This window comes from Ochotona princeps, chromosome 10, assembly GCF_030435755.1.
Source record: "Ochotona princeps isolate mOchPri1 chromosome 10, mOchPri1.hap1, whole genome shotgun sequence".
In the NCBI taxonomy this organism is placed as follows: Eukaryota; Metazoa; Chordata; class Mammalia; order Lagomorpha; family Ochotonidae; genus Ochotona; species Ochotona princeps.
This window is the reverse complement of record NC_080841.1, coordinates 12067645-12095531: the sequence shown is the minus strand read 5'-3', so window position 1 is coordinate 12095531 and position 27887 is coordinate 12067645. Positions and strand designations below refer to the sequence as shown.

General features: G+C 47.8%; 1 protein-coding gene across 5 annotated transcripts in view; it reads right to left on the bottom strand.

Annotated features, from left to right (window-relative positions):
* The window catches only part of NR5A2 (nuclear receptor subfamily 5 group A member 2), a 115532-nt gene that overhangs the window by 13873 nt on the left and 73772 nt on the right, over positions 1-27887 (bottom strand). For all 5 annotated transcript variants that reach the window (XM_004578789.2, XM_004578788.2, XM_058668972.1 and 2 more), the window contains one exon: positions 26730-26877. In XM_004578789.2, coding sequence (XP_004578846.2) covers positions 26730-26877 — 148 coding nt within the window. The remainder of the gene's footprint in view (positions 1-26729; positions 26878-27887) is intronic.

Here is a 27887-nt window from a genome sequence, read left to right as displayed (position 1 = left end):
CTCACCACCCCACCCTGCTTTCTTTGAAAGGCAGAGGAGAAATAGATCTTCCATCTGTTGCTTTACTACCTGACAGCCACGGGCTGGGCCAGGCTGAAGTGAGAGCCCTGAACAACCCGGACTCCCACGTGGGCGGCAGGAGCTCCAGTCCTTAAGCCGTGACTGCTGCATCCTGGGTGTCTATTAGCAGGAAGCCAGAACCTGAGCTGTGGCTGCGGCTCAGACCCAGGCAGCCAGGCCAGTGCGGGGTGGACGTTCAAGCGGCGTCTCAGCACAGCTGCCAAGTGTCTTCTGTAATCATCTCCATAGGAATTCACAGGAAAGTCATGAGAAAGACATTCTATTTAAACCTAGCACATTTAAGTCCCAAATTCAGGGAATCAAGACTATGATTACTATGCTGCTTAAAATCAAAATTTTAAAAAAGGATTTATTTATTTTTACTGGAAAGTCAGATACATAGAGAAGAAGAGAGACAGAAAAGATCATCTGTCCTCTGATTCACTCCCCAAGTGGCTATAATGGCCAGAACTGAGCCAAACCGAAGCCAGGAGCCAGGAGCTCTTATGGGTCTCCCATATGGGTGCAGGGTCCCAAGGCTTTGGGCTGTCCTCGGCTGCTTTCTCAGGCCATAGCAGGGAGCTGGATGGGAAGCGGGGCCACCAGGATTAGAATAGGTGCCCATATGGGATCCCAGAGCGTGCCAAGTGAAGACTTTAGCTGCTAGGCTATCACACTGGGCCCTAAAATCTGATTTTTAAATGTTGAAGCCCATCTTTTTAAATCCAGTTACAGATTTTACTTCTGATACTTCCAAGAGGGGCACAGGGTGAATTACAAAAGCCACTGCATTCACCTGCTTCCTCTGTCAGCAGCACTTCTGACAGATCAGATGTTCTCCTTTTTGAGAAGATATACAATGAATGAACGATGGAGCTGGAAGGACAAGGTGTCTCAGCTGAGTATCGACGCCCCTAACCCCTTCATATGGACTAGCTGCATTCCTTTGGACAAAGTATTGGAGTGAGGCCCCTAAACTTGCATGTAAGCAATAAAAAGGCCTTTTGCCAAACTAAAGCGCTCTGAATGACCAAGGTTTGCTCCCTCCACATGTTCTGGTTCCACTTGTTCTAAAGAGTGACACATCACCATCACTAGGATTCTTCCAACTTTATATGAGAACTCACATGACATGTGACACGTGAGAGCTGCTATTACATACACCCATTCTAAATATCCAAGGTTTTATTAGTTTGCAGAGTTAAAATAAAGCTACTTTTTAAGAGCCAGATACACTTGTTCCTTATTACATTATTTCCCTGAGCTTATTAAACTTCTGTTCATGAGATCAGAGGTTGAACTCAAGGCGGGTAGTCGCCCGTGAACCAGTGCTTTTCTGAATCACTCAGTCTGGGGTGGCAAATGAGAGGGCAGGGAAACTGGTTACTTACCAAGATCCCTAGAGCCAAACACACACTTTTAGCTACAACTTAAACTAATGATTCAACCAATTTCACATGCGTATGTTTTAGTGTGGGAAAAAATACCCATATTACCAATTTTACATTTGTATAAACATGGCAAAAAAAACCAAAACCCTGGAAATAATAGTCTAAGAGCTTAGTAAGCTGGAAACATTTTACAAAGGAAACTGTCCTTTTTCATTTTTTTTACAAAGATTTACTTATTTTTATTTACTTGAAAAGCAGGGTTACAGAGAGAGGGAAAGACAGAGGTTCATTCATTCTCTGGTTCATTCCCCAGCTGGCTGCAAAGGCCAGGGGTACCCCAGGAAAAAGCCAGGAGCCTGGAGCTCCAGCTGAATCTCATGTGACTCTGTTGCTGTTTTCTCAGGCACATTAGCAGGGAGCTGGAATGGAAATGAAGCAGCCAGGTCTCAAACAGGTGCCCATGTGGGAGGCTGGCATTGCAGGTCATGGTTTAACATGCCATCATGACACAATGCCAGCCCCAATTGCCCTTTTCTGGTGGGAATGTAGACTTTGCTAAGATGATGAAAGTAAAGTAGCTTATGTTTGATTAAGTTGTGTATATACATGCCATGCTCAATTCTAAGTCTTGTACAGGAAGGAAACGAAAAAGGTGTGGTCACCAGACCTTTTTATACCCAGATTTTATTAAATGTGGGAGAATGTTTATGTTCAGTTTTATTACAGTCAGTTCTTGATTATCCAAGGGAATTATTGACGCTCATATTTCCACAACGCATAAGAATGAAAACCAGTGATTTCAAATCCAAACACTCCACTGGTCACACGACCAAACGCCCATGATAGCCAGGGCTGGGCCAGCCCACAGCCAGGAACCAGGAACCCAATCCAAGTCTCCCAGAGGGGTGGCTGGGTTCCAACTGCTTGAGTCATCAGCCATTGACTCCCAGGTGCACAGCAGCAGGAAATTGGAGTAAGAAGACAAGCTGGGACTCAAACCTAGAGACTGCATCCAGTGTGAAACAGAAATCTCGAGGGGCATCCTAACCACGGCCCTACATAGGCACTTCTTCCCCATCTTTCAAACCTGTCGCAACAGTCACACCCACAAGGCAGGACAGAACCTCTAGTCCCTGTAAGGCACTGCGTCAGTTGCTTCGTCTTTCCTGCTGTGATGAAGCCAATGAACAAAAAGCTGTCCCTGCTGTTCTAGAGTAAAGCTCAAATCCTGCTCCCAGGGGGCTGAAGTGTTGGACAGCTCCTGAGAAGCACAGCTCTGCTCAGCCCCCTGGCCTGCTCCACTGTGCTCTCAGATGGGGTGCAGGTCCTCTGGGGCCCCCACTTCCCAGGGCACTTGTCTGTTGGGCTCCATCAACAGAGAACATCAGGGCAGGCTTGAAGCTCTGACGTGATCAGGGATAACAGAGCTGACAGCAGGTCTGGCAGCCATCAAGGGCAGTTACTGCGTTAGGACATTTCACTTCCGTGCCGGCTTCTTCCAAGAGCCAGCTGAGCTGCGGTCAATCCTGTGAGAGACACAGGCACTTCCACGTCCCCGAGTTTTAAGAGAAACACTCCTTTGACACATCAAACACATCTTCAAAGTGATTTTGGAGATGCAGGATTCTCACCCCCAAGACTGTATTCATTACTTGGACAGTCAGGGAGAACAGCGCCTCCTGAGCTGCCTCTTGATCCCTAACCTGCTGCTTGCAATGCCAGCATACCATGTCTGCGAGTTGACTGGAGGTCCAGCTCCCTGCAAATACACCTGGGCAGTGGTGGCAGATGCCACACGCTTGGGAAACCGGGATCCAGTTCCCAGCTTCTAGCTGCTGCCAGGGCCAGAACTGGCTGCTGTGGCCATCTGGAAAGTGAACCAGTGGATGGAAGGTCCCCCCTCTCTCTCCCTCTTTCTGCCTCTACCACTCTTTCGAATGCAAGAATAAACTTTAACTATTACTATTTCACTCCAACACAGAAATGCGAAAATTTTCAGACTGTATGAGGGAAACACAGTGACCGCTCACCTTTCCCAGCACTATGGCAAAGCAGACACCATTGTGAGCATCACCCAACTGATGGGCCGGGAGGAGAACCCAGGCTGGCTGGATTCTAAGGTGCTGCTCCTTGTGCTTCTGCCATGGAAAACCAAGTTCCTGGTGGGAGTGGAGGTGAGGGAGGCACCTGCGCCTGAGCCAGACGCTCCATGGACTCTGGTCCTGCCTCTGAACCTTGAGGCAGATCCCACAAGAGGGGACATGTGTATAGGACAGACATCAACACTGCATGATGTCAGCATGTGCACTAAGCAGCCCCCTGTCCACCTGCCCACCATCATCTCTGATGAGGCCCTTGCGACATGTTTCATTAGACCTCCACTAATGCCTCTGATGGTCACTTTCTTTGCCATCAAGTGGCAGGCAGCTGTGGACCCACCCATGCAGGGGATACCTCTGACTCTTGCGTGTCCCCTGCAGGGCTCCTGGGGACTCACCAGGGCTGGCCATTACTGCCAACTGGACCACTGTGTAGTCCAAGGTTCCCTCTCATGCTAAATTGGCTGCACTGGGGACCTCAAGGCAGGCGACATGGCCTCTGCCTTGGTCCTATCCCTCCTCCAGTACATCCAGTGTAAGCCCGGCCACTGGCGAGCAGAAGTCATGGCTGGAAAGACCACCCCCCAGGGAGGCTGGACACCAGGTGCTCCCCTCTGCCAGGCCCCCTAATGAGGCATTCACAGGTGCAGCCCTAGGATTTCCAGAATCAGCAAGAGAGCTGGAGCAAGCAAGAGAAAACAGGGTACTCCTGGGATGCGAAGTCACCTCGGGAGACAATGCAGTGGAACCGCAGGGCGTGTCTGGGGTTTCACAAGGTATCTCAAATCACTCATGCAGTTGGCACGAACAGCGAGGCAGAATTTACCACAGTCAGGTCACAGGATAACATCGACACCACCACAGCAGCAGCACAATTTCATGTCGACGCATACACGTCCTCTAATTTTGTCTTAAGTAGGAAGAAGGCTTCCCTTGTCTAACCTGCCTTTTCCCTCTTCTTTCTGGCTCTGTACTGCCTCCTCCTTGGTGCACTCTCCATGCCCTGCTTAAAATGCGAATCTCTCCCTAAAACCTACAGACACAGGCATCTGACCAGCGACCTCTCTGGCAGGGAGCCACCTGAGCGAGTGGCAAATCTGCTGTCATTCTGGATTTCCCCCATTAATTTGACCCTACAGGGCTTGGGACGGTTGCCTTGGAAAGCCCCTACTGTGCCTAATATCCTGCTTGGGGGCTTCCTTCCGGAGCTGGCATCCTCTGACTGTGGTGCTGTGTGGGAGCCATCTGGGGCTGCTGCCACCTTCTCAGAGGGGATGTTCTCTTTGGGGGGAGGAGGATGGCAAAGGGGGTCCTGTGGGGCGGAGCAGAGCGACAGCTTACTGGGGTTCAGTATGCCAGGGGGAGAATTTCTTTTTCACTGGGCAAGAACAAGTGTGTGGGCAGCATGTACTCTTAGTAAGAGCATGAATGCTACCACGAGGGAGGTGCTGCCGGAGTTCACAGAGATCCTGTAATGCCGCAAGATACTCCATTCTGCCAGGGACTCCGATGACAGGCAGGAAACCCACATTTGGCATGGGAACAACATGTAAAACTCCACTCAGGAGAGGAGCAAAAGCAGGAAGCCTCAATCCAATGGAGATGAACATGATAGGAATCATTACCATTACTGTTATTACTTTCACTGTTTGAAGAGTTAGAGATTAGCAGAGAAAGGCCAACCTCACAGTTGTCACCACCACCTGGCCACCTGGCGAGCTCTCAGGCGCTTCTGCAGCCGACAGTCCCATGCCAGTCCACCAGCATTCCCCCAGGGGGCTGGGCGTGGGCTGGGTGTGGGCTGGGCTGACCTAAGCAAGCCCTTTCAGAACACGGCTGCCACGGCCACAGTGGAGGGCAGGTGCTCCCGTTGCTAGAGCGGCAAAGGGAAACTTGAAGTTACTACAGGATTTTTCCCCTGCTTGGAAGCATGGAAGGAGAAATCCCACAGAAGCTGAGCAAATAGAGAGGAAACGGGCTCCATGGAAACTTGTCTTCCTTTCCCATCAGTGATGGCTTCGGGGGAGTGTGACCTGCCACTCACACCTTTAGTGCATATGTGTTTGGGGTTTGTTCAATGCTGCTGTGAGATGTTAAAAAAAAAAAATTAAGTTCCTCAAAATTCTCTATATGAACACAAAACTGATCAAGACAGGTTTGTGTTTTCTTGCTAAATATATCATCTTCCAGGATAAAGAGGCAAATGGGATTGGGACTGGGATCTTTTTTTTTTTTTTTTAAGATTTTATTGTTATTGGAAAGCCGGATATACAGAGAGGAGGAGAGACAGAGAGAAAGATCTTCCATCCGATGTTTCACTCCCCAAGTGAGCTGCAACGGGCCGATGCGTGCCGATCCGATGCCGGGAGCCAGGAACCTCTTCCAGGTCTCCCACAGGGGTGCAATGTCCCAAAGCTTTGGGCCGTCCTCGACTGCTTTCCCAGGCCACAAGCAGGGAGCTGGATGGGAAGTGGAGCTGCTGGGATTAGAACCGGCGCCCATATGGGATCCTGGGGCTTTCAAGGCGAGGACTTTAGCCGCTAGGCCACGCCGCTGGGCCCGGGACTGGAATCTTAATGGTGAGATAGGAAAAACCCTTTATGTAGAGCATTGTACCCACAAAGTGCTGGGCAAATGACTTAACATTTATACAGACCTGAATACAGCTCCTGCTCCTATTGAGGCTGGGGCCCACGGGTCCACAGCTAGGACCTGCTAGGAGTGGCTTCAGGAACCTGGCTCCTTATTTTTGCTCAGACGGATGCTGAAATGCTAGGCAGACCATCAGCAAGTACATTCTATTTTTCAGCATCCTTCATTTACACACACTAATTGGTGGCTCACGCACTCCCAAAGGCAGATGAAGGTATCTGTTGCTTTAAAGTCCTGCCTTTTTCTTGCCTCACCCATCCCACCCCCCCACCAACCATGTGATTGGAAAGGCAATGGAACCTCAATCTTGGCTGGGCTGGGCAGGCCGATATGAGCTCACGTTCACGTGCTGGGAGGTTCCTCACTGCTCGCCTGGGTGTGGAGCAGCACCACACCTGGCACACATTAACCTACCCCCAGCTCCCACGGGGCAGCTGACCCCACTAAGGCAGTGGCCAGGACTGGTGTCATGGGGCGTGGGACTAAGCTGCCTGTGTGAGCACCAGCATCCGTTGCTGCTCCACTTTCGATCCAGCTCCCTGCACGTACCGCCTGGGCAAGCAGGGGGAAGATGGCTCAATTACCCCGCCACCCTCCCGGGAGACCAGATGGAGTGCCCAGCTTTAGCCTGGTCCAGCCCTAGCTATTGTGGTCATTTGAGGAATGAGGCAGCAGGTGGAAGATCTCTCTATCTCTATGTAACTCTGCCTTTCCAATAAATAATTCTTTTTAAAAAAAGATAATTGCTTAACACAACACTTGGGACTTATGCCATTATGTTCCCTTACAAAGTGCTACTTTTACTTTGCAAAGTGCTCCCTGTCCATGCCTTTGAGAGCTTGCCCCTGACTTCCATGCTGCCATGCAGAGTAGGGACAATATTTAAAATAATAATAATAATAATTCCCTGTAGGTGATTTTTCAAACTCGGTGTGGAAGAGAACAGTGGCGGACTGGGCCCCTCGCTTTGGCGAGCATCTAACAAGGGGCGCTCCTGCAGCCTGGGCCTCTTTATTTGATGTACACGGTAATGAAAGCTCCCTATTGATTTTTCTGTAGCTGCTTGTAACTATTAGAGTTGATACATCAATAGGAAAGGAAAGCACAATGTTTCACAGGAGGCAGAAAATCAGAGAAGACGCCATGCTTTAACAGTAAATCACAGCACCCTCTGCAGAACTGATGGATGACCCCGGCACACCTGAGGCGCGGGGCTTCCGCTACGGGGACTGTCCCAGAAACCCCCAGAGCATCCTAACAGTGGACTGCTCAGAGGCACTACCAGACACGAGACGGCGGTTCACGCAGATGTCTGGTTGTTTTCCAGTGGAAGGGGGGCAGTTCACCCAGATGGCTTATGGTCAGGGGATCAATTTATTTGCGCACTCCCCTGCCCCTCTTCTGGGGCTCAAGTGGCATAGGCCCAGAGTTTAAGTGAGAAAAGAGCAAATCAACAGAATGAGTCACCATTAATTCTAACTCCCAGGAGCCAGGATGAAAACCTTCAACTTGGAACTGGTGCTGCTGACGGCAAGAGTCTTGTCACTGGGTAGGAAGAGGTAACTGGATTTCTTATTTCCAAAAAGGTATGAGGGGCACCAGTGGAGTAGCAGACAGAGCTGCTCACTGCCCCGCTTCCGATCCAGCTCCCTGTTACCGTGCCTGGGAAAGCAGCGGAAAGTGGCCCAAGTGCTGCAGCTCTTGCATCCAAATGGGAGACCTGCATGGAATTCCAGCCTTCTGGCTTTAGCCTGGCCAAGCTCTGGCCACTGAGGCCATGTGGGGAGTGACTCAGCAGATGGAAGGTTTCTGTCTCTCCCTCTATATCTTTTTCAAGATACCTGTGTCCTGTGATTCAGGGGGGACATTCTTAAGTGTTCAGAAATAAGGACAGAAAAATGTGTCAGGAAGGCTTCACTCTGCCGGGTCTTAAAACTCTTTTTTTCTTGTTAAGATTCACTTATTTATTTCAAAGGCAGAGTTACAGAGGGAGAGAGAGGGAGATGATCTTTGGTCTACTGGTTCACTCCTAAAAATGCCTGGAACTTTGAAGGCTGGGCCAGAACGAAGCCAGGAACTTCACTGGGGTCTCTCACGTGATGCAGGGGCACAAGTCCTCGGGCCCATCTTCCTCTTTCTTCCCAGGTGCATTAGCGAGGCGCTCAACTGCAAGTGGAGCAGCTGGGACCTGAACTGGCAGCCACATGAGCTAATGGCATTGCATGTGGTGGCTCACCAGGCTACACCACAACACCGGTCACCAAAAATCTGTAGTCACAATCCCTAAGCTAGTCTAGACCTCTCTATCCTGTTATCTGTCTCTCTAACTCTTCATCCATCTGTACCAATTTATTCTTTTTTGAGGGGTATTTATATATACAGGATCAACTCTCAGCTATACTTCAGTGTTTAGCCATTACATGAGTATCCCAAGATTAGTCTTGAATTTCTGGAGCTTCACACAGGGCTGGAATCTCTCTCCCTTCGGCTGCGTTGATTAGTGAACATGGAGCTATTTCATTTTTTTTTTAAAGATTTATTTATTTTTATTGGAAAGGCAGATATACAGAGAGGAGGAATGACAGAGAAGATTTTCTGTCCAAGTGGGAGCCACGGATGGAGCTGAGCCAATCCGAAGTCAGGAGCCAGGAGCTTCTTCCAGGTTTCCCACATGGATGCAGGGTCCCAAAGCTTTGGGCTGTCGCTGGCTGCTTTCCCAGGCCACAAACAGGGAGCTGGATGGGAAGTGGGGCTGCTGGGATCAGAACCGGTGCCCATATGGGATCCCAGGTGTTCAAGGTAAGGACTTAAACTGCTAGGCTATTGTACCGGGCCCGGAGTTGGATTTGTCAGTGGTGCTGATGGTCACCCTGTCCCACTGCTGCAATACTAAATACGGATGCCACTTACCAGCCGATAGGCCTGGCTTGGTCTTTGCACCAAGCTGCTTTAACTCCTTGGGTGAACAAAACAAACTCTTCTCTCTCCCTCCCAGCACTCCCTAAGGGTGCACAAGGTGGTTTAGGCTCCTGGTTTGCACTTTGGCTCCAGCGGCTGTTTATGTATCACTCTGAGAACTGCATCAATTGAAATAGCAGGAGCAGAACCAGAGGGAGAGGGACCTGACTTCTAATCAATCAACCTTCCAACCTTCCTACCCTCCACCCTTTGTACCGCCTGAATACCCCCTATGCTGCACGCTTTGGTGTGATGGCCAAGTGATGTCCAACCACGTAAGTTGGACGTCACAACCACTGTGTGCAGATCGAATACAAAATGCCATGAGAGCATGAAGCAGACAGCCCTGAAGCTCTCTGTTGGGATAGGCACTAAAGGATGGCACAGGGGTCCATGAGGCAGAGACACCCAGGCCAAGACAACACAGGCAGGGCTCTCACTGCATTGCTGGTATCGTGCTAAGCACATCTGGAATAAAAAGGCACCCCAGAAGGGGCTCTGTGCTGGTGATGATGTTGTGTGCACCCACATGGTGACACACACAGAACTCACACAGGTGTTCTGGGTCCTGCCGGCTACTCTGTGCACGGCCTCTTCACCGTAGGAAGTGATCCCCCTTTCACACCCGGCAGTGTGCCACAGGGGGACACGTGGATGTGACAATACAGCTGTGGTTGCTCCCAAAGACTGGTGACTGACATGTCACAATCGCAATAACAGAGGGGTTCTGCCTCAGTGCTGGCATGTCATCTCAAGCAGTTACAACCCAAAGGGCCGCTGTGACCAAGGCTGAAGACACACCTCATCTGTCCGCGGGACCCATCGGGGTGGGAAGAATCCTCAGTCACGTACCAGCTATTGCATCCTACCCTTGCCAGCCATACGCCATCTTAAGTGTGGGGTGTGAACACAGGGCACTGCAAAATGCAAACACGTTGGCTTGGGCCCACGAGTGCACTGTGCACCAAAGGCTGAGCCAGGGCAGGAACTGTGAGATAAAGAAAATGAACTCCACCCTTTTACGAACAGAAAATCCTGCCCACAGAATCCCTACTGCTTTTCCATGGGCCAGGAGAGCAATTTTCATTTCGTTTTATAGGCTCATAAATTGTACCACAGAGATTTTAAATTTGTTTTTACATTTAACAACTTTTTTTTTTTAGATGGAGGGAGGAGGAAGAGGGAGCAATCTTCCATTTGTTGGACTTTCAAAATGTCCACAACAGCAGGAGCCAGACCATGGTAAAGCTGCGAGCCCAGGCCCACGGGCCATCACCTGTTGCCTCCTGGGGAATGCATTAGCCATGAGCTAGAACTGGAAGCAGGGCTGAGACTTAACCCCAAACACTTGGGTATGGGATGAAGGCATCCCAGACAACATGCCAACCATGGCACCACAGACCTAGAAATTTTCTTGCTTAAAAATGTTTTTGTGGGCCCGGCGGTGTGGCCTAGCAGCTGAAGTCCTCGTCCTGAACGCCCCGGGATCCCATATGGGCGCCGGTTCTAATCCCAGCAGCTCCACTTCCCATCCAGCTCCCTGCTTGTGGCCTGGGAAAGCAGTTGAGGACAACCCAAAGCTTTGGGACCCTGCACCCGCGTGGGAGACCCGGAAGAGGTTCCTGGTTCCCGGCATCGGATCAGCGCAGCACCGGCCTGTTGCGGCTCACTTGGGGAGTGAATCATCGGATGGAAGATCTTCCTCTTTGTCTCTCCTCCTCTCTGTATATCCGGCTTTCCAATAACAATGAAAAAATCTTTAAAAAAAAGTTTTTGTTCAAATTTTCAGCTCTTTTGTCTTACTGACATTTTCCCTTATTATCAGTGCTTTCACTGATGTTTTTACCCTATAATAGCATTTCCAGTCTTCATCTGAATTTTTATAATGTGATCATTGCCAAGTAACCATCCAAATTGGTATCTTTGTGATCAAAAACATACATTTTATTGCCAATTAGACTGCTCATCATAAAATAGCTATTGCAGTCCTGAGTTGGTGTACAGTGAAGTAAAAATGACTTTTGCAGTACTTAGTCTTTGTAACCTTATTACAGACACATGCATGGTTTCTAAACAAAAATTTTTATAAAGTACTAAAATGCGTAGGAATTTGGTTTACCAGGTAAAATGCTGGTTAAAATGTTGGTGCCCCACAACGGAATAATGTCTGATGCCAGCCTCCTGGGAGGCATGATTCCAGTTCCACACGTTGCAGGTATGTGGGGAGTTAGCCAGCAGAAAGGAGATCTCTCTGTTCTACTCCCTGCCCCCACATCACCTCTCAAATAAATACCACACCTGTCCCAGCCATTTGCACTATTTGGTTAGTGCTTCTTATTTCACCATATTAACAGCTGGAAAGCCACAGGAGTCTTCTTCGTTAGTGGAAAGGGAGATGAAGGATGACTGAGGTTTGGGTGGTGCATGCTGAAGGCTATTTCTACAGGCTTTAAAAGCTCAGCAGCATCATGTTGGTAAACAGTCTCTGCCTGCCTCTAAACACCATGGCCACACCTAAGCACTCCAAGAGCAGGGTCCCTAGTAGCAAACAGAGGGAAGCTGTTGTACCGTCCACAGCTTGAAAGTCTAGACATCAGCATAACATGCAATTTATGCATGTTTGGATTGGATAAGCTGTTTGATAATGGTATTGTAGATTGTGATAAAGTAATAGAGATAAAAGGATGCAAGACATTAGCCAGAAGGCTTAAGCTCAATCAAAGGGAAGGAGGAAGGAATACTATTCCTCATTCACTATTCAAGCTCTCTACTTGGCAAGTTGTGGAACATGGCAGGGGAGAACTGCATTGCTGGGGTGAGAACTGAGGTGAGTCACCCACTGTCTCTGTGTCCAGATGAGGAATCAGGTCTGCACTACCCTCGAAGTGCAGGAGGCTCAGTGTCACCATGGATTCAGGGAAGCACATACAGAAATGCAGCAGAAGAAGAGTGGGCACCAAGTGGACAAGAGAGAAATGCCAAAAATGGGAAAGAGAAGCTGTAGCTAGACTACTCAGAACAAGTCTGCAAAAGAGAATGTGAAAACCAAAATGATGTAAATGGCTAAGGAAGAAGCCAATCAAAGCAACTTGGACATCATTTCACTCCAGAAGAAATTATTTCTATACAAAATCAGATGAAAATGTCAAAGTTAGTTTAGACAGTACAGGACAAAAAGAGATACTATTCATTTTTTAAAAAAATGATGTAATGAGCCAAAAAGAATCACAATAGTAGGTGAAAAAGAACCTACTAGAAAAATTTCAAACAGAAATAATTAAGCAAGGAAAAAGTCTAATTTTTGAAATACATGTTAGATGAGATATATGACAAGGGAATTAGAATATGTTAATGCAAAAATGTACCACAGGTGTTGGCTCAGTGGTGAAGCAAGGTCTGCTTACAGGGTTGGCATCCCATAGGGACACGGGCTTAAGTTACTGCTGTTCCACTTTTAATCCAGCTCCCTGCTAATGTGCCTGGGAAAGCAGTAGAGGATGGCCCAAGTGCTCGGGTCCGGAACCCATGTGGGAGACCCGGAAGCAGACCTTGGCTCCTGGGACTTCAGATGAGTTTTGCTCTGGCCATTGTGGCCATTTGGAGCCAGCAGACGGAGATTCTCTCTCTCTGTAAGTCGTTCAAATTATACATACATGTTTATCTTAAAAAAAAAAAAGTACCACCGTGAGATGAAGAGAAAAATAGCAAACAATGAGACCTCTCCCAGGTCTCCCATTAACTGAGAGACCCCAACATTTGCCTAATGTAGTCAGCAGAGGGATTTACACCAAAGAGAATAGTTGAATTTTCCAGTATCCTCTAAACTTACACACCTTAAAGGGAAATTTAAGGTATCTAAAATAGATGCAAGAAGTCTTAAATGGTTGTACCCTGTTGTCTTTCCAGTTTATCAATGGGTAAAACAAACTGCAGTGTATCCATACTGCAGAATCTACAGAGCCATGGAACAAACAAGTGTTATGTGCTCACAGATGGGCAAGTCAAGAAAACCAACCCCAAAAGACTAGGTGTGCTCTAACTGCACTTATGTCACATGTTGAAAGCCCCAAATTGTGGTTGGTCACCAGTGGTGAGTACAGGGCAAAGGAGTGGAAGAAGTTACAGGGAAGTTCTGTATTGTGAGTATGTTGGCGGTTATACAAACCTAAGCATGATGGAAGCACAGACTCCCATTCCCACCCCAACATGCATAAGAGCACGCGAAACTGCGGATACGTGCCAACTGTCACTAGACCAAAGCCAGCTTTTTGGTTCTACACTGACCACCGTTATGTAAAATGTTGCCATCAGGGAAACCTGAGTTAGATTTTTTTTCAATTTCCTGAAAACTTAATGTGATTTCAATATTAATAGATTAGAAAGTGGCTTAAAGAGAAGCAAAACAAAAGCACAGCAATATGCCACTTACTGGAAACCTATCCAAAATCATGGAAACCTGAGAAACCCACCAACTCAACCAAACCTGTGAAAGTGAAGAGAGGGAAACACATCCTTGATTCTTAAAAACCCACTAGACTTTCTTTTATTAGACACAATGATTCTGAAATAAAAGGATTAAGGGTGGTGGGGGAGAGACATGCAGTCCTAAAAGACAAGACACCAAGAAGCTGTAGCAAAATCATCAAGAATTCCCTCAGTAACATTTGGCACCCAACTAACAGAGACTACGCTGCTACAAAAGCTAGACATGACATGCACAGAATGACAATGGTATGCATAACCTTATGATGTAAACAACTCACACTTCACAAGTGAAGGGCTAATTCCCATTTGCTTGGAAACTTCAAAATCCACGAATGAATAATTCATGGGTTTAAAACACACGTACACACCATGGAGATCACAGATAATTGGAACTAAATGTGGGACTCCAGATACTGCCATTCACAACACACAACTCTACCTGGTACAACTGACAAAGACCATGATGTGCGTGGTGCCCCTGAGGTTCTGTGGCATGCAGGCATAGCGCTGCAGCAGTACTGAAGGTGACAGGTTTGCCACATTCAAATTTTTGCACATACAACTATGGCTGTGCCAAGAGGCTACTTTTTTAACCCTAAATGCTTCCATGAAGAAAAAAAATAACTAAATTTATGGCTGAAAATAAATGAACAAAATGTTCAACTCAAGAAGGCTAGAATGAGAACAAAATAATAAAAGAGGAGGATTTATTGAAACAGAGGCAAAGAAAAAATTGCTCCTGGATCTCCAAGACCAACATTTTATTTCTTTTTTGATAGGAAGGCTAATAAAACAGACAGAACTTTTTTTTATGAGGTTGTGAGACTTTAAGTTTACTCCCATTAAAGATCAGAGTAAGGTAACACTACCACAGTTTCAAGTCAATATTGCCTAGTCGACAAAAGAAGGAAATCACAGGGGTGAAAATAAATCTCTATTTATTTTCAGACCATAAATGCCCATGCAGAAGGTCCAAGGCAAAGCATAGGAATTTGACAGGTCTGTTTAGCACAAGTTCAATATTAAAAAGCAAATTAAGTTACATGGATATTAACCAATTGGAAAAACCTGCATTATATTAACAAGTTCCATAAGGAGTTCCTGATGAATCAATAACAAATCATGTGTCTATACCTCTGGGGAGAACACCAGGGTGGGGCTTTATGAAAGTGTACCAAAGTACACCTGTGTGAAGGGAAGGCAAACCATGTTCATGAACAGGAGAGAGCTCGACTCTGAAGAAAAGCACTTTGCCTCAATTAGCTTCTAAACATAAGGCAATAATATCAAACATCCCAAGCAGGTTTGTTTTCTGGAAGCACAGCAACATGTCAAACTTGCGATGTGAATGGGAAAGTGAAAGCCCAAGAATAATTGACTGTTTTTGAAATACCAGGCAGAGGCACCCTTCAACCAAGTATCAAAATCGACTCCCAAGAATGCTTAAGACACAAGAGATTGGTGCTGATACAATCACATACCAACGTAATGATGGAGAAAGTAAAGAAAGACACTCAGAGCTTTATAGATATTGAGTGCACAAAAGAAGCAGCGTTAAAAAGTCGTAAAGTCAAGTTCTTATAGTGTACACAAAAGTAAGCTCTGTGGTTATAAATAATATAAATATGGAAAGCAAGGTTTTAGTATATGGGATGAACTGATGAAGGACAGTGTATTTAATTTAGGAAGGATTTTTAAAATGTAATACATAGAATCAAAGGAAAATAGTGACAAAGAAGGCTACTCTTGTGAAAGAAAAGATAGACAAAATGAAAAACCAAAGTATTCTTTTTAGACAGAATGACTAAAAGGGCTTTCAAGTCAATGCAGAAAGCCATTTCATCCAATGAGGAGAGGATCTGAGCGGATGCTTCAGATACAGACGAGAGGATCATCTCACTGGGAGTGAAGACAGAATGGCGGCTGCAGAGTGCTCATGACAACAGAGGACACTGGCTAAGGAAGGGATCTGGCACATCTGTTTTGCAGAGCAATTCAGAACTCTAGAATTGAAAGATTGCCCTACTATATATTACAGAAATATATGGAGGAATAAAACCCATGTCTGGAAGGAGGCACCGAGCCCATCAGTTAGCATGCTCACATCCCGGACTGGAGTGCCTGGGTCAGGACCTGGCTCTGGCTCCTGCCGACTGGGGTGCTGACACCCATGTGGGAAGACGTGGATGAATTTCCTGGCTCCTGGCTTTGGCTGCGGTCTAGCCTTGGCCACTGGGGAAATGAATCAGTAGATGGAGTTCCTTCCCCTAGCCTACCTTTAATAAATAAAACTTTTAAAAATCCCTTTAACCTTGTCTGTAGTTGATGCCCATCAATGGAGAGTTAATGAATATGTTGTAGGTACATTATAAAATGAAATACTGTTTAATCAGTGAAAACAACGATCCAGGCTTTAGAGTTCTCAAGGATTTCAGAGTTACTGAAACACAAATAGAAACCTAGAAAATGGTGGCAACAAGCAAAAAGGACAAAGGCAAGGGTTTTCAAATCCTAAACGTGGCCGTATCCTTTTGCAAGACAAGAATACATTTCTATAGCCACCTCTCTGAGAGTGGAATTTCCTTGAAGTTATAATTAGACACATTACTGTTAACAGTACCAACCCCTTTTGATAGTTGTTTCTGGACAAATGCCAGCACATGTGTTTATCCAATCTGTCCCATCATTTCTTATACAAGCAACAAGTTTTTTTTTTCTTGTTAGAATAACCTGCTAATTACTACAGCTAGGAATATCAAGAACATGCCGAAGACTTTATGATGAGACTTGGACAATGGAAAACAGAGATTCCTGTGTTCCCCTCTGTGCCCTAGGCTTGTACCGAGTCCATTCCTTGGCTTTGAGACGAACAGCGAGTAGAGACTGAACAGTTCCAGCCCAGAGCCTCGGACTGGTGATCAAATTCTGTTCATGCTGGGACTCACAGGACAGGAACTGGCACACCAGAGGCTCCTTCCCCCAGGGAAAGAGACGCACCAGATGCCCAACAGTGTGCAGAACACGTGCGTTGCCCTTTCGGCAGTGCCTCTGGCATGGTATGGGTGAGGCGTGCAAAGCCCTTCCTATACCTGGTGCTAGGCAAGCAGTTCAGCTGACACTGCCCTAGCTGGGCCTGGGCAGCATGCTGGCGAGAGACCTGCGAGCCTTTTAGGAAGGCAGGATGGGTACTCGGCCCTTTGTACATTCCGCAGTACACTCTGAAAGAATCAGATTTCCTCCCAATTCTTGACAAGACCAATCAGAATGGCTCATCACCGTTCAAACGCTGGGCATAGTGCCCTGCAGGTTCCCATACTGACTCAGTTAACCAGGAGGACAGCAGGGAGCAGTGGGGAAGACTGGGGTCTAACATCAGCAAATCTCAGCTCTACCTCTTCCAAGCTGGGTGATCTTAGCAAAGGTAGTGCACCAGAGAGAGCTAATGAATGTGACCTGTCCTGGAAGGGGTGCTTTGAGATCAGGAGCAACTGCAGGCTGTGTTCTGCTTCCAGGGTACAGCTCCTCTCCACTGGGTCATCCCCAAAGGCCACCAGTGACCAAGGCTGGGCCGGGTGGAAGCTAAGACCCAGGATCTCCATCCCCGCCCCCTACTTGGGTGGCAGCAACCCAGTCACTTATGCCATCCTCAGGTCGGCTTCACAGGGTCTGCCCTGGCAGGAGGCAAAGCTGGGGAACAGACCCAGGGACTTCAATGTATTCCAGGCAAGGGGCTAAGCCTAGCAAAACAGCACAAAAACAGAGCTGTTGAACATATGAAACAATAGCCATCAGTAGAAACTGGTGACAGAGGAAGAAATGTGTGTCTTGGGGCTGGCACTGTGGAGCAGTGGGGTAAGTGGTCATTTGTAACCCGGATAATACCATATGGGCACCAGCTTGAGTCCCAGCTGCTCCATTTCCAATCCAGCTCTCTGTTAATGTGCCTGGGAAGGTAGCAGAGGATGGCTCAAGTGCTTGGGCCCATGCATCCACTTGGGAGACCCAGACAGTGCTCTTGGCTCTTGGCCTGAGCCTGGTTCGGAAAACACCTCCCTCTCCACCCCCTACTCTCTAATTCTGCCTTCCAAATAAATAAATCTTAAAAAAGAAAAGAAAGAAAAAGAGGTGTATGTGTGGCTATGAAGCTGGGGAAGACATCCAAGAAAGTGCCCTCCTGAATGGAGACGAGGAAGACGAAGCCCCCGCGCATGCTCAGAGGCACGCACTGGCGTTGGTTATTCCTAGCAGAAAGCGGAAGCTCACCGACCCTGCTTCCTCTGTGCCCTGACTACTCTGCTTGCAGAACCAAGGACTTTGGACTCCAAAAGCCACATTTCTGAGACTGTGCAAACACAGTACTGTGTGCACAAGCTGTGCCTTCATCCCTGCTTCCATCCCACTTAGTCCTTTGAGTTTGATGCAAACATGGGGGTGGGAAGACTCCAAGGTCCCCATTACACAGTTCCTAAACAGAACTATTACCATCACAGCCCGAATTTCAAAACAAAAACACAAATGATTAATTTGCCTGAAAGAATTCTCAAATTCTAACAATTCCCTCGAAACAAGTGAGACTTCCAGGATTTTAGCTCCAAAGACACAGCCTTTGCCGTGAGGATTCCGCATCTCAGTCAGGCATTTCTATTTCCCTTCCAGACTCCAGAGCGGAGGCACGAGCAGGTCCAGGACAGAACCACAATGTGTTCAGGCAACTAAAGTGAACCACAGGGCACTGACAATCAAAGGACAAAGGGCCTGCGAGCTTCCTGGGACAGCACTCTCGGGGAGCAGGTGGGAGACCCAGATTCCCCTGTTAAATCCTCCTTGTCTGGGCCCTGCGCCGACCTCGGACGACACGCTCCAGGATGTGATTTGGGTCCCATGTGGGGATGGGTGGCAGAGAAGATGAAGCCAGGTGCCTCGGGTTTGCTTCCTCCGACGTGTTTCAAAACGTCCAGGGTGACGACGGTACCCTTGGCTAGCAGATCAGAGAACTTTAACTAGGGCTCAGTAGTGAATGCAGCAATGATGGTGACACAAGAAAGAGCTTTTCCCTGGACTCTGTATCCCTAAAGGTGCTGTCCAAGAAGAGACATGGTCTGTATGACCTTCCCTGATGGAAGGAAGTGTCTTGAACGTCACTTACTTCTACCAAGTGCCGCCCACCCAGCCCTCACAACGAGGCTGTGGATCACAGCGATGCTGTGCCCAGCGTGGCACAGCTGCCAGGCCACATCTGAATTCAAGCCTGCATGAGCTTCCACTTCCCACTTATGGTCTTACTCCTTAGGTTAATGCACTGAAACTTCCTTTCCGGTGTGGCAGAGAGAGTGAAGACAGCAAGGCGGGGCCAGGCGGCCTGGTGCTCTCGGCTCCCTGCACAGCCTCTGAGCACAGACAGTCTCAGGTCACCGCTTCGGTTCAGGGTATGTATCATGGAGAGGGCAATGCTATTCACAAAGAGCACTTTTCTCAAAGTGCAGACACAGCCACTACTGAAAACGGTTAGTACGGTGAACTTGATGTTCTATAAATTTTACAATAATCAAAATTTTTAAAAATTGCAAAAAAAAAGTGTGGGCAGGTATTAAGAAGCCTCTTCAGAAGCCATAGACGCCACAGTCAGAGTGCCTGGGTTCCAGCTACTTGCTGATGTGGCCCCACAAGGCTGTGTCCCTGCCACCCAGGTGGGAGACCTGTGTTGAGCCGGAGTTCTCGGCTTCTGTCTGGCAAGCACTTGGGGCATCTGCCAGCAGGTAAGACACCTTTCTAAGGTTCTCCGTACCTCTGCCTCAGAAGCAAATAAAGAAGCTGACAAGATCTGCAGGTACCAACGCTGTGCAGCTCACCATTGTCAACGACAACCAGCAAGACTCTTACTTTCGAATCTGACCCTGGCCTGGCCCGGCTCGGGTCGGCCCATGTGGAATTTAACCCTCTTAACCAAACATGGTCGGGACTCAGGATGGGACCCATCAGATTTTATCAGTAAACTGGAATAAAGGTTTAACAACTGACTCAGATGTGACTCACTGACTGGCTCCATTCTGGAATAGACGTGGGCCCTGGGCTGTGCAGAGTGCACCAATGTGCGAGCTCTGAACAGACCGTGCTGGCTTCCTAACCCCTTCCGAATCAGTTCCGAATCAGACAGCCACTTGGTGCCCCACATCAGGCACAGCATTTGCACGGCTGAGGCTGGCAGAGGGGGTAGCCTCAACTCACACATCAATCTCCCCCTTGGCTCATCCCAGTCTTCCTGGCCACATCGCTGCTCTGAAAACAATCACCTCCCTACACAGTGACACTCAGCAAAATAACAACATCAGCGCAAACACACCTAAAATGTGATGAATATTTGGGAGTATAAGCTAATTCAGAAATATGCTCAAATAAATGCTATTTAGGCAATTATAGTCTTCTGCCAGCAGAGAACAATCATCACTTCTCCCACAGTTGTAAACACCTATTGATTACATTCCAGTGCAGAACTCCAAAATGAGTTATATCTAGTCATCGCTAAACTGCTTTGCTCACTAAAAGGTGGGGGAAAAAATACCCACACGACACCTATCATACTGCATTTAATTAAGACAAGCATCAACTTTATGGGCCATTATTTGCTTCTGCCAAATCTCTCTGGTGTAAATATTGAACAGCGGCACCTCGTGAATGCTAATCAATCCTTTCTGAATTTCAAATGATTATATAAATTCCAGGAAACGTGAGTTGCCAGCGAGGCCCTCAGTGGCAGAGATCCCAGCCACGCATTAGCATGAGGACCAGCTCGGGGATCTGACAAGTGTCTAGCGAGTGTTTTTTCTGAATTAGAATATCGCCAAAGAAGAAAAGGTCAACTCAGAGCCAGAACGCTAATTGTCAGCAGCGCCCTGGGCTATTTCTTTGGCTCATCTAACTTGAGGGGAACAACTGAACTTCCCACGCCTGGGTGAGCCTGGGAGCCCAGTCGCCTGCAGCCCTGGGCTCCGTGAACCAATGGGGCGTTAGCAGGTGCGGGCGCAAGAGCGTCTTCAGATGTCACTTGAAGGACCAGGCCGTGAGCAGGAGCCACCACACGCGGCACGAGGCGGCCCCCACCCCATCTTCGCGGAGATGATATGTAAGAACTTTATTGACATGCAAACTGTCCTGCTTTAGAATGAAGTTGATGTTCATGTTTGCATATCAAAGGTCACACACGTTTGATTTCTGACCCGTTTCTGGCCCTCCTGCAGCCGTTACAGGGGCCCTGAGGAAGGCGTCATGAGGGCCCTCTCTGGTTTGGCTTCTGGACAGCGGCAGAGCAGCTGGGTGGCAAATGCTGCCTGTGCTGTGTCGCCCTCTGATCGAGAAGGGGGGCAATCCTCTCACTGTGCTGCAGGGCTCAGGCACTAGGCTCCAGGCCCACTGTGTGACTCGGAAGCCCTTCACTTGATCTCCACACTGCAGGAAAGCAAAAGGGGGATTCACGGCTCCCGGCTGTTTCTGCGCTGGGAATGGTGCTACCCACCCCACATACAGCAGGGGCCAAACAAACCCAGGAGCGTGGACCTCCTCTGAAAAGCTGCCCTCCGCCCCATCCTGATGCCCTGGCCGCAGATCTTCCCAGGGGTTCCCCAAGCAGAGGGAGCTCCGGGGCATCATGGCTCAGGAGGGCCATGGCAGGTGTCCTAGGCACACATCGGGGCCACAGCAGCATGTGCTCCTGGCTGCCCCTGCACTGTGCCTCACCGGGCAGACAGGGGCTGGGTTGACACGGGTGCCGTTCCTTGGCCACACTGCAATGGCCAACTGTCTACCATCTGTGTGGGTCTCCACGTCCCCTGATGTCAGCAGTTACTCTGGGATTATTTGTGCTCGCTCTCACACATACAGTCAAACAGCATTGCTCTCTGTGATGGCTTGACCTCAGTCTTAAACTCAGTACAGAGGCCCTGGGTGGCAGTCTCCTTCTTGGCATCATGCTTACCAGCTGCCCTGCCCCTCACCAGGCTCCATTACTGAAAGCCCAAGTGGACAGACGGTGTACTGCTGTGAAGAGAAAAGGTATGTGCCAGATCTCTAAGTGCCAGAGCAGAAGAAATACCGGTGAAATTCAGATTAAGGAAGCAAGTACCCGTCATGTCAGAAACCATGTGTCGTTGGATCTTTGGAGGTGACTGTGTGGCACGGTTAGCTGGGCTCCTGCAACCCACGTGTGAAGACCCAGTTCCTGGCTCCACGTGTGAGCCTGAGACCTGGCCAGGTGAGGCAGTGGGGGCATTTCGAGAGTGAGTACGTGGAAGGGAGCTCACTGTGTCTTTCAAACAAAGAAGGATTTTTTTTTTTTTTTAAGAATCATAAAGTATCAGGAGGGGATTATTTGAAGAGCACAGATCCTATGCACCTTACAGCTCTTCATGAGCTCATGGCGTCTCTGGAACCCAGCACTGACAGAGATAAACACAGAGGCTGGCTTTACGGCACAGCTGTGAGGGCCACTGCCTGCCACACGGGTGTCCTGCATCACAGCACGTGTCCAGTCCTGGCTGCTCCTACATCTGAGTCAGCTCCCTGCCAATGCACCTGCCAAGGCAGCAGAAGACAGCCCAAACTATGGGCTCCTTACCCCTCCATGTGACAGATCCAGAGTTCTTGGCTCCTGGCTTTGATTTGGCCCACCCCAACTGTCATAACTATTTGGGGAATGGTTAGTCTTCTCGGGTTCCCACTGATGCGACAGTGTCCTAATGCTCATCACTCTGCTTGTATAAATGGCATCTTAAGCACATGGGGATTTCAAAAGTTTCACGCAAAATTGTAATGAAAAGAAGGGGTTTCTTTAAAACAATTGTTTTTGAATCCCATGTCTGGAAGACATCTTCAAAAAGCTCATGGATAATGCACACCACAAAACACACAAACAAAAAAGCAAAAACCACCGCATGGATTTCAAACATTTTTGCACCAAAAGAAATTTACCTTTCCATGAATTCCATTTCCAATGACTTTTTGAAGCACCTCTGTGCGGAGCTCCAGATGGAGTTCCTGGGAAAGGCCTTGGGGTGACAGCTCGGTGAGACAGAGCTGGCCTTCAGCTGAGCAGTTAGGCACGTGCAGGATGCCCGGCTGGGAAGGCTGCTCTGGCTCCCGACCCAAGCTCCTTGCTGCTGCACTGCCCCATTGGCCAGCATGACGGCTCAAGTCTTTCGGTTCCTGCCACCCATACAGGAGACCTGGATTGAGGTCTGGTTCAGACCCAGCCAGGGAGGGCATCTGGGGAAGTAAGTGGATGAGAGATTTCTGTGCCACCCACATCAACTGCAAAAACAAAACCAAAGTCCCTTGATTCGTCTGTGTTTATCAGTAAAGAACACCTGGAGAGTCCTGACTTAGTACTAAGTGTTGTGTTGGAAACACAAAGCACACAGAAAACCTATGGGACAATTCTAACTCCAGTCGAGGCTGCCATGCGCGTCAGTCGATTCTACTGAAGCATCCTCACGCTGACATCGAAATTAGAGTTCAAGATCACAGAGATTTGAGGCAAGCACACAACCCTTTTTAGACTTTGGGAATCCTCTCAAAGAGTAACATGCATTTCAACTCAGCCCTACCCAAAGACGCACTGGAGGCGCCACGGGAAATCTGAACTAGGAAAACGCAATGTGTGGATTTCAAACACGTGTTTGTACCAAAAGAAACTGTTTTCATCCCACACCTTGGCCCCAGTCCTGATGAAGTATCCTCAGACAGGAAATGTTCTCCAAGCTTAAGAGAATGTTCTCAGCATGTCGAGAGCATTCTCCAGGGGAAGCAGGAAACAGCAGGTACCCAGCCCATTCTGCTGCCCCCTGACCCAGCAGGGGGGCCCAGCAGCCTCAAGAGGAGCTTGAGCTGGTAGGGACATTCTTCAGGATGCCACAGTTCAAACTCAGGGGTGCCTCCCTGCTCTGCCTGTGTTCTCAAGAGGTAACGCTTGCGGGAGTTCCACTTGTCTTTCCAACGCACCCTACCAGTGCATGCATCTTCCTCTATTGGTTCTGTTCCTCTGCTGACAGATGACCAGGCTGTCATTCGCTGTCACCTCTGATTCCTTGTTAGAAGTGAGGGGTATTACAAGCCTGACAGACACTGAAAAATCTGTTTTGACCTCTCCTGTGTCATCAAGTATGAATGGCCAGCTTAGAATATTTCCTTTTTCTGCCAAGTTTTTTATGGGCACAGGTGACAGTATCTTATAGTTAGGCAACAAAATATGCCTAGTCAACGGAATTTCAATACAGAGATTGCACCTCCAGGGTCTATATTTTTCTTTCTCTCAGACACGCACACCTCTTTTTGACCAGTTTAACTGGTATCTGCCCAGAGGTAACTTGTAATTTTAGTAACTTGTAATGTTAGTCCCACCGCTCAGTTTTTCATGGAACTTGGAGTATGCTGTAGTGAAGAATGACCTGAGGAGACAACAGGGGCTTCTGGAACCTGCTCCACCTCCAGTAGATGTTCTTATTCTGGCTCTACACTCAGAAACTGAATCCCATCCCAGACCATTTCCTGCCAGCTCTTTCCCCGGCTCTGTGGCTCACAGGTGCCCTTCACCTGTCTTCCTCCGTGGTACCATCTCACACATGGATTTCCTGCCTTTCCCCGCACCAAGTCAACTTCCCACAGTGCTACCTACCGAAAATGCAAATCAGGCGCATGTCACCCTTCCTGCCCCTAAGCACCATGCCAGCATTCCTTAATTGCCTCCAGAACAGAGTCTTCTGCTGGTCACCCTCTCCCCAGGGCCTGCCCACCCCTCTTTCCCGTGCTGGCTCTTTTCCGTGCTTGCAATGACTGCACCTGCTTAGGATCACAGCCCAGTTTCTTTCTTTACCAAATCTCTCTTCTGGAAAACTTTGCCATGCCATGGTGATCTCTCAGCAGGCCTCTGGTCTCTGACCAGGCCACAATCTCCTTGTTTTATTCAAAGACACTCAAGGCAGGGCTGGGATCACAGCATAAGCTGGATCCAAGTGGGCACAGTAGGCAACCAGCTTAAGGGTCAGGCTGGGCTCTAAATGATGGTCTTTCTATGATTTCCGTCTCAGTCACAGTAAGCCAGGTGTTTGGGCAATGGCCTGGGAACCTAAGAGCTGATATATAACTCAATGAGATGCAAATTTAAAATATATATTTAATCCATTGTTTCTTGTGGGGAAGAAAGTTCACAATTTGGAAACTGCCTGCTTCTTTAAAAATTTGTGGCCCAAACCTACTCATCTCTGACCTGAAAGCCACACTTTCCTTTCTTTCTCCCCTAGCCAATAAACAGACTGGTTTGAATGGCACTTAAGTTAGCCATTCACTGACGGCTCACAGCGCTGAGATGTTCAATGCACACACTAAACAAGACACCAGGCAAGTGACCAAGGTTGTGGTCAACCCTCAGCCCAGCCAATGAGAAAGGTAATCTACAAGGTTCCAAGGTTGACCGCTTTCAGGGTCAGCTCCTCTCCCACACAGAACTGACCAAGAACATGCTGACTCTGGATAAGGGCGAAGGAAAGATAAAGTGATGCAAACCGAAGCTGGCTCCAGGCTGATGTGTGCATCTTCAGATGTGATCTAGCTGTTGCACTCATTTAAAATACCACTGAAGTGAGATGATTCGCTCTAAATATTTGATGACTCGGATGCTGTAAGATTTCTCACACACACACAACCACATCTTCCATTTAATGACTGATCAAATGTCCCAGCTGAAAAGACTTAGGATCGCCATAAACCAGGATAATTTGTGAGATCACAGCAAGCAGGCCTGTGCCACCCTCCCCTGGACTTTCCAAACACCATTTGTGGGTAAAAGATGCCGACTTACTTGCCTGGGACCCGCCTATTTGTTGTGGTCAATACAGAAACCACACAGGATCCAGCTCTGGCACGGAAGACCTTTGAACACTGCATTTCGGAAATTCTCTTGTCATTTCACATTTTCAGTAACATTTCTTTTGGCTGCGTTTATCACACTTTCCAAAATACAAAAACGCACTTGCTATTTTAAATGTTGACTACATGCGAAAACTTCACTCTGGGTCTATTACTTGCAACTCTTCCTTTATTAGCAACAGTTGTGCCGTGCTGTCGGGAAGGATTTGAAAATGAAAGGACCAAATTTGGAGAGGAGGCACATCTGTTTCGCTTTGCAGTTTGCTTTATTGGTTTATTTCTCAGAATATGAATTCACAACTATCTTATAACTGAAGACTAAAGAAAAAGCATATGTCGGTAAATCTGATTTCTTTCCTTTTTTTCATTCAAGGGAGGTTGCCTTCATCAGCTGTCTGCCAAAAAGGGAATAAAGGGACTTGGAGAAAAGTTTATTTAAGTTGGCTTTATGGTGCCAACATAATACAGAAATCAAGTACAGGACAGGCAGAAAAAACTGTTCCTTTGAAGTCAATAGGAATCCATCTCCTTAATCCTTTTTTCATTCCAGGCAGTGGTGATTTTTCTCCACTGCTCTTCGAGAACCTTGCCTAAGCTTAGTTATCTTTCTTCTCCAAAGCCTTCCATCTGTCCCCCTGACAAGTGCCATCTTTGATCCTTGCAGAGTGGTGTGTCCGGCTATACACATTTTCTAGTCACCCGGATAGAGACTGGAAAACTCTGGATACTAATTATTGTGCACATCCTAGAAGATTAAGAATGGCAGCAGGCAAAAGAACTGAAGCCAAGAGCACCCACTCAGATATGACCATGGCAGAGATGGCAAACAATGTGATACCATCCAACTTCCCCGCGCCAGCCCCATTTAGCTTCTTGCCATGGCCCTGGCAGGCTGCTTCTCTGCCCATCTTGGACCAATGTCCCAATACCAAGAAATACTCCACCTTCCACACCCCGAGCCTAGCCGCTAGTGGGCTACGAATCATGTAGAAGTATATATATATACATGACAACATACCCATGTTTCAACAGTTCATAATTTGCAAGAAAGAGCATTATCTAGGCAGGACAATCAAAACCGAAACCCCGTACACTGACTTGAAGACACTCAAAAGTTCAGCATCAAGTAGGACTCTCTGGTTGCAGGTGGAATGAGCAAAGGACTTCTTACCTAAACTGAAGAGCACCAAGAATTTCAGACACACAAACTCCCGCTGGTCAAACTGTAGAGAACGCAGCTTCACCACCAGCTCCTGGGCGTGACTCATGAGGTTGTTGAGGGTGGCCCCTGCCTGCGAAGCTATTATGGAGTAGTCCACCTGCAACACAGAACCACACTTTCAACGACTCTAGGACCACAAACGAAACCTGCAGGTCCTGTTCCTGAGAGTCGCAGGTAAAGCCATCATGCTGAGCACATTGCCAACAGAGCCAACTGTCCCCAGTACTAGCTCGAGATGGTCAACTATAGATAAATATCAAATGCTTATCCTGATAAAGCTAATCATTTCAAAGCTTGATAGGGAACAGATTTGGCTAGAAATTTCTTGAAATTGATTTTTCATTCAGAAAATTTCATTATTTGATGAAAATCAAGTTTACAGAAAATGCATGCTCTGGAATGACTGCACGCCTTCCATTTGGGGGTGGCAGGGAAGAGGGGACAGACAGCACAAAGACTTCTTTTACTTCACTTTTTTTTTTCATGAAGTTATTAAAACATCCTCTCATTGAAAGAAGAATGGATTGTCTGTAAGCAGAGAGCTCAGAACAGTCCATGTGGACACAGCAGGTGCCACGTCCCTTTTTGCTCCATGAAACAGTATTTTGAAGTAATTGTGGGTCAGGGTTGCATCTGGGGGGCTGGTGCTGTGGCATGGCAGGTGCCAGTTCATGTCCCGGCTGCTCGGGATATGTCACTTTCGGTCCAGCCCGCTGCTAATGCACCTGGGAGAGCAGCGGAGGCAGGACCAACTCCTAGAGTCCCTGAGGGCCACGTGGGAGACCGAGGAGAGATGCCCGGCTCCTGGTTGTGCCCCTTCCAGCACAGGGAGGTTCTCCTCACCTGCTTATCTGCCTTCCAAATAAATAAATTCATCTTTAAAAAACCAGCGTGTATGCTTCCGGGTGACAAGAATCACAACCGAAGTACTCTTTAGTCATGTTGCTACATAAAAAGCAACGAGATAAACCTGCTCTTTTTTTTTTTTTCCAGATAATTAACATCAAATCGACAGGAGTGATGGTATTTGTAACAAGACTAATTCCTTGACCTGGAAAACAAGAAAGAGGAGGCTTTTTTATTTAAAGAAAAAAAAAAAGGGATGCA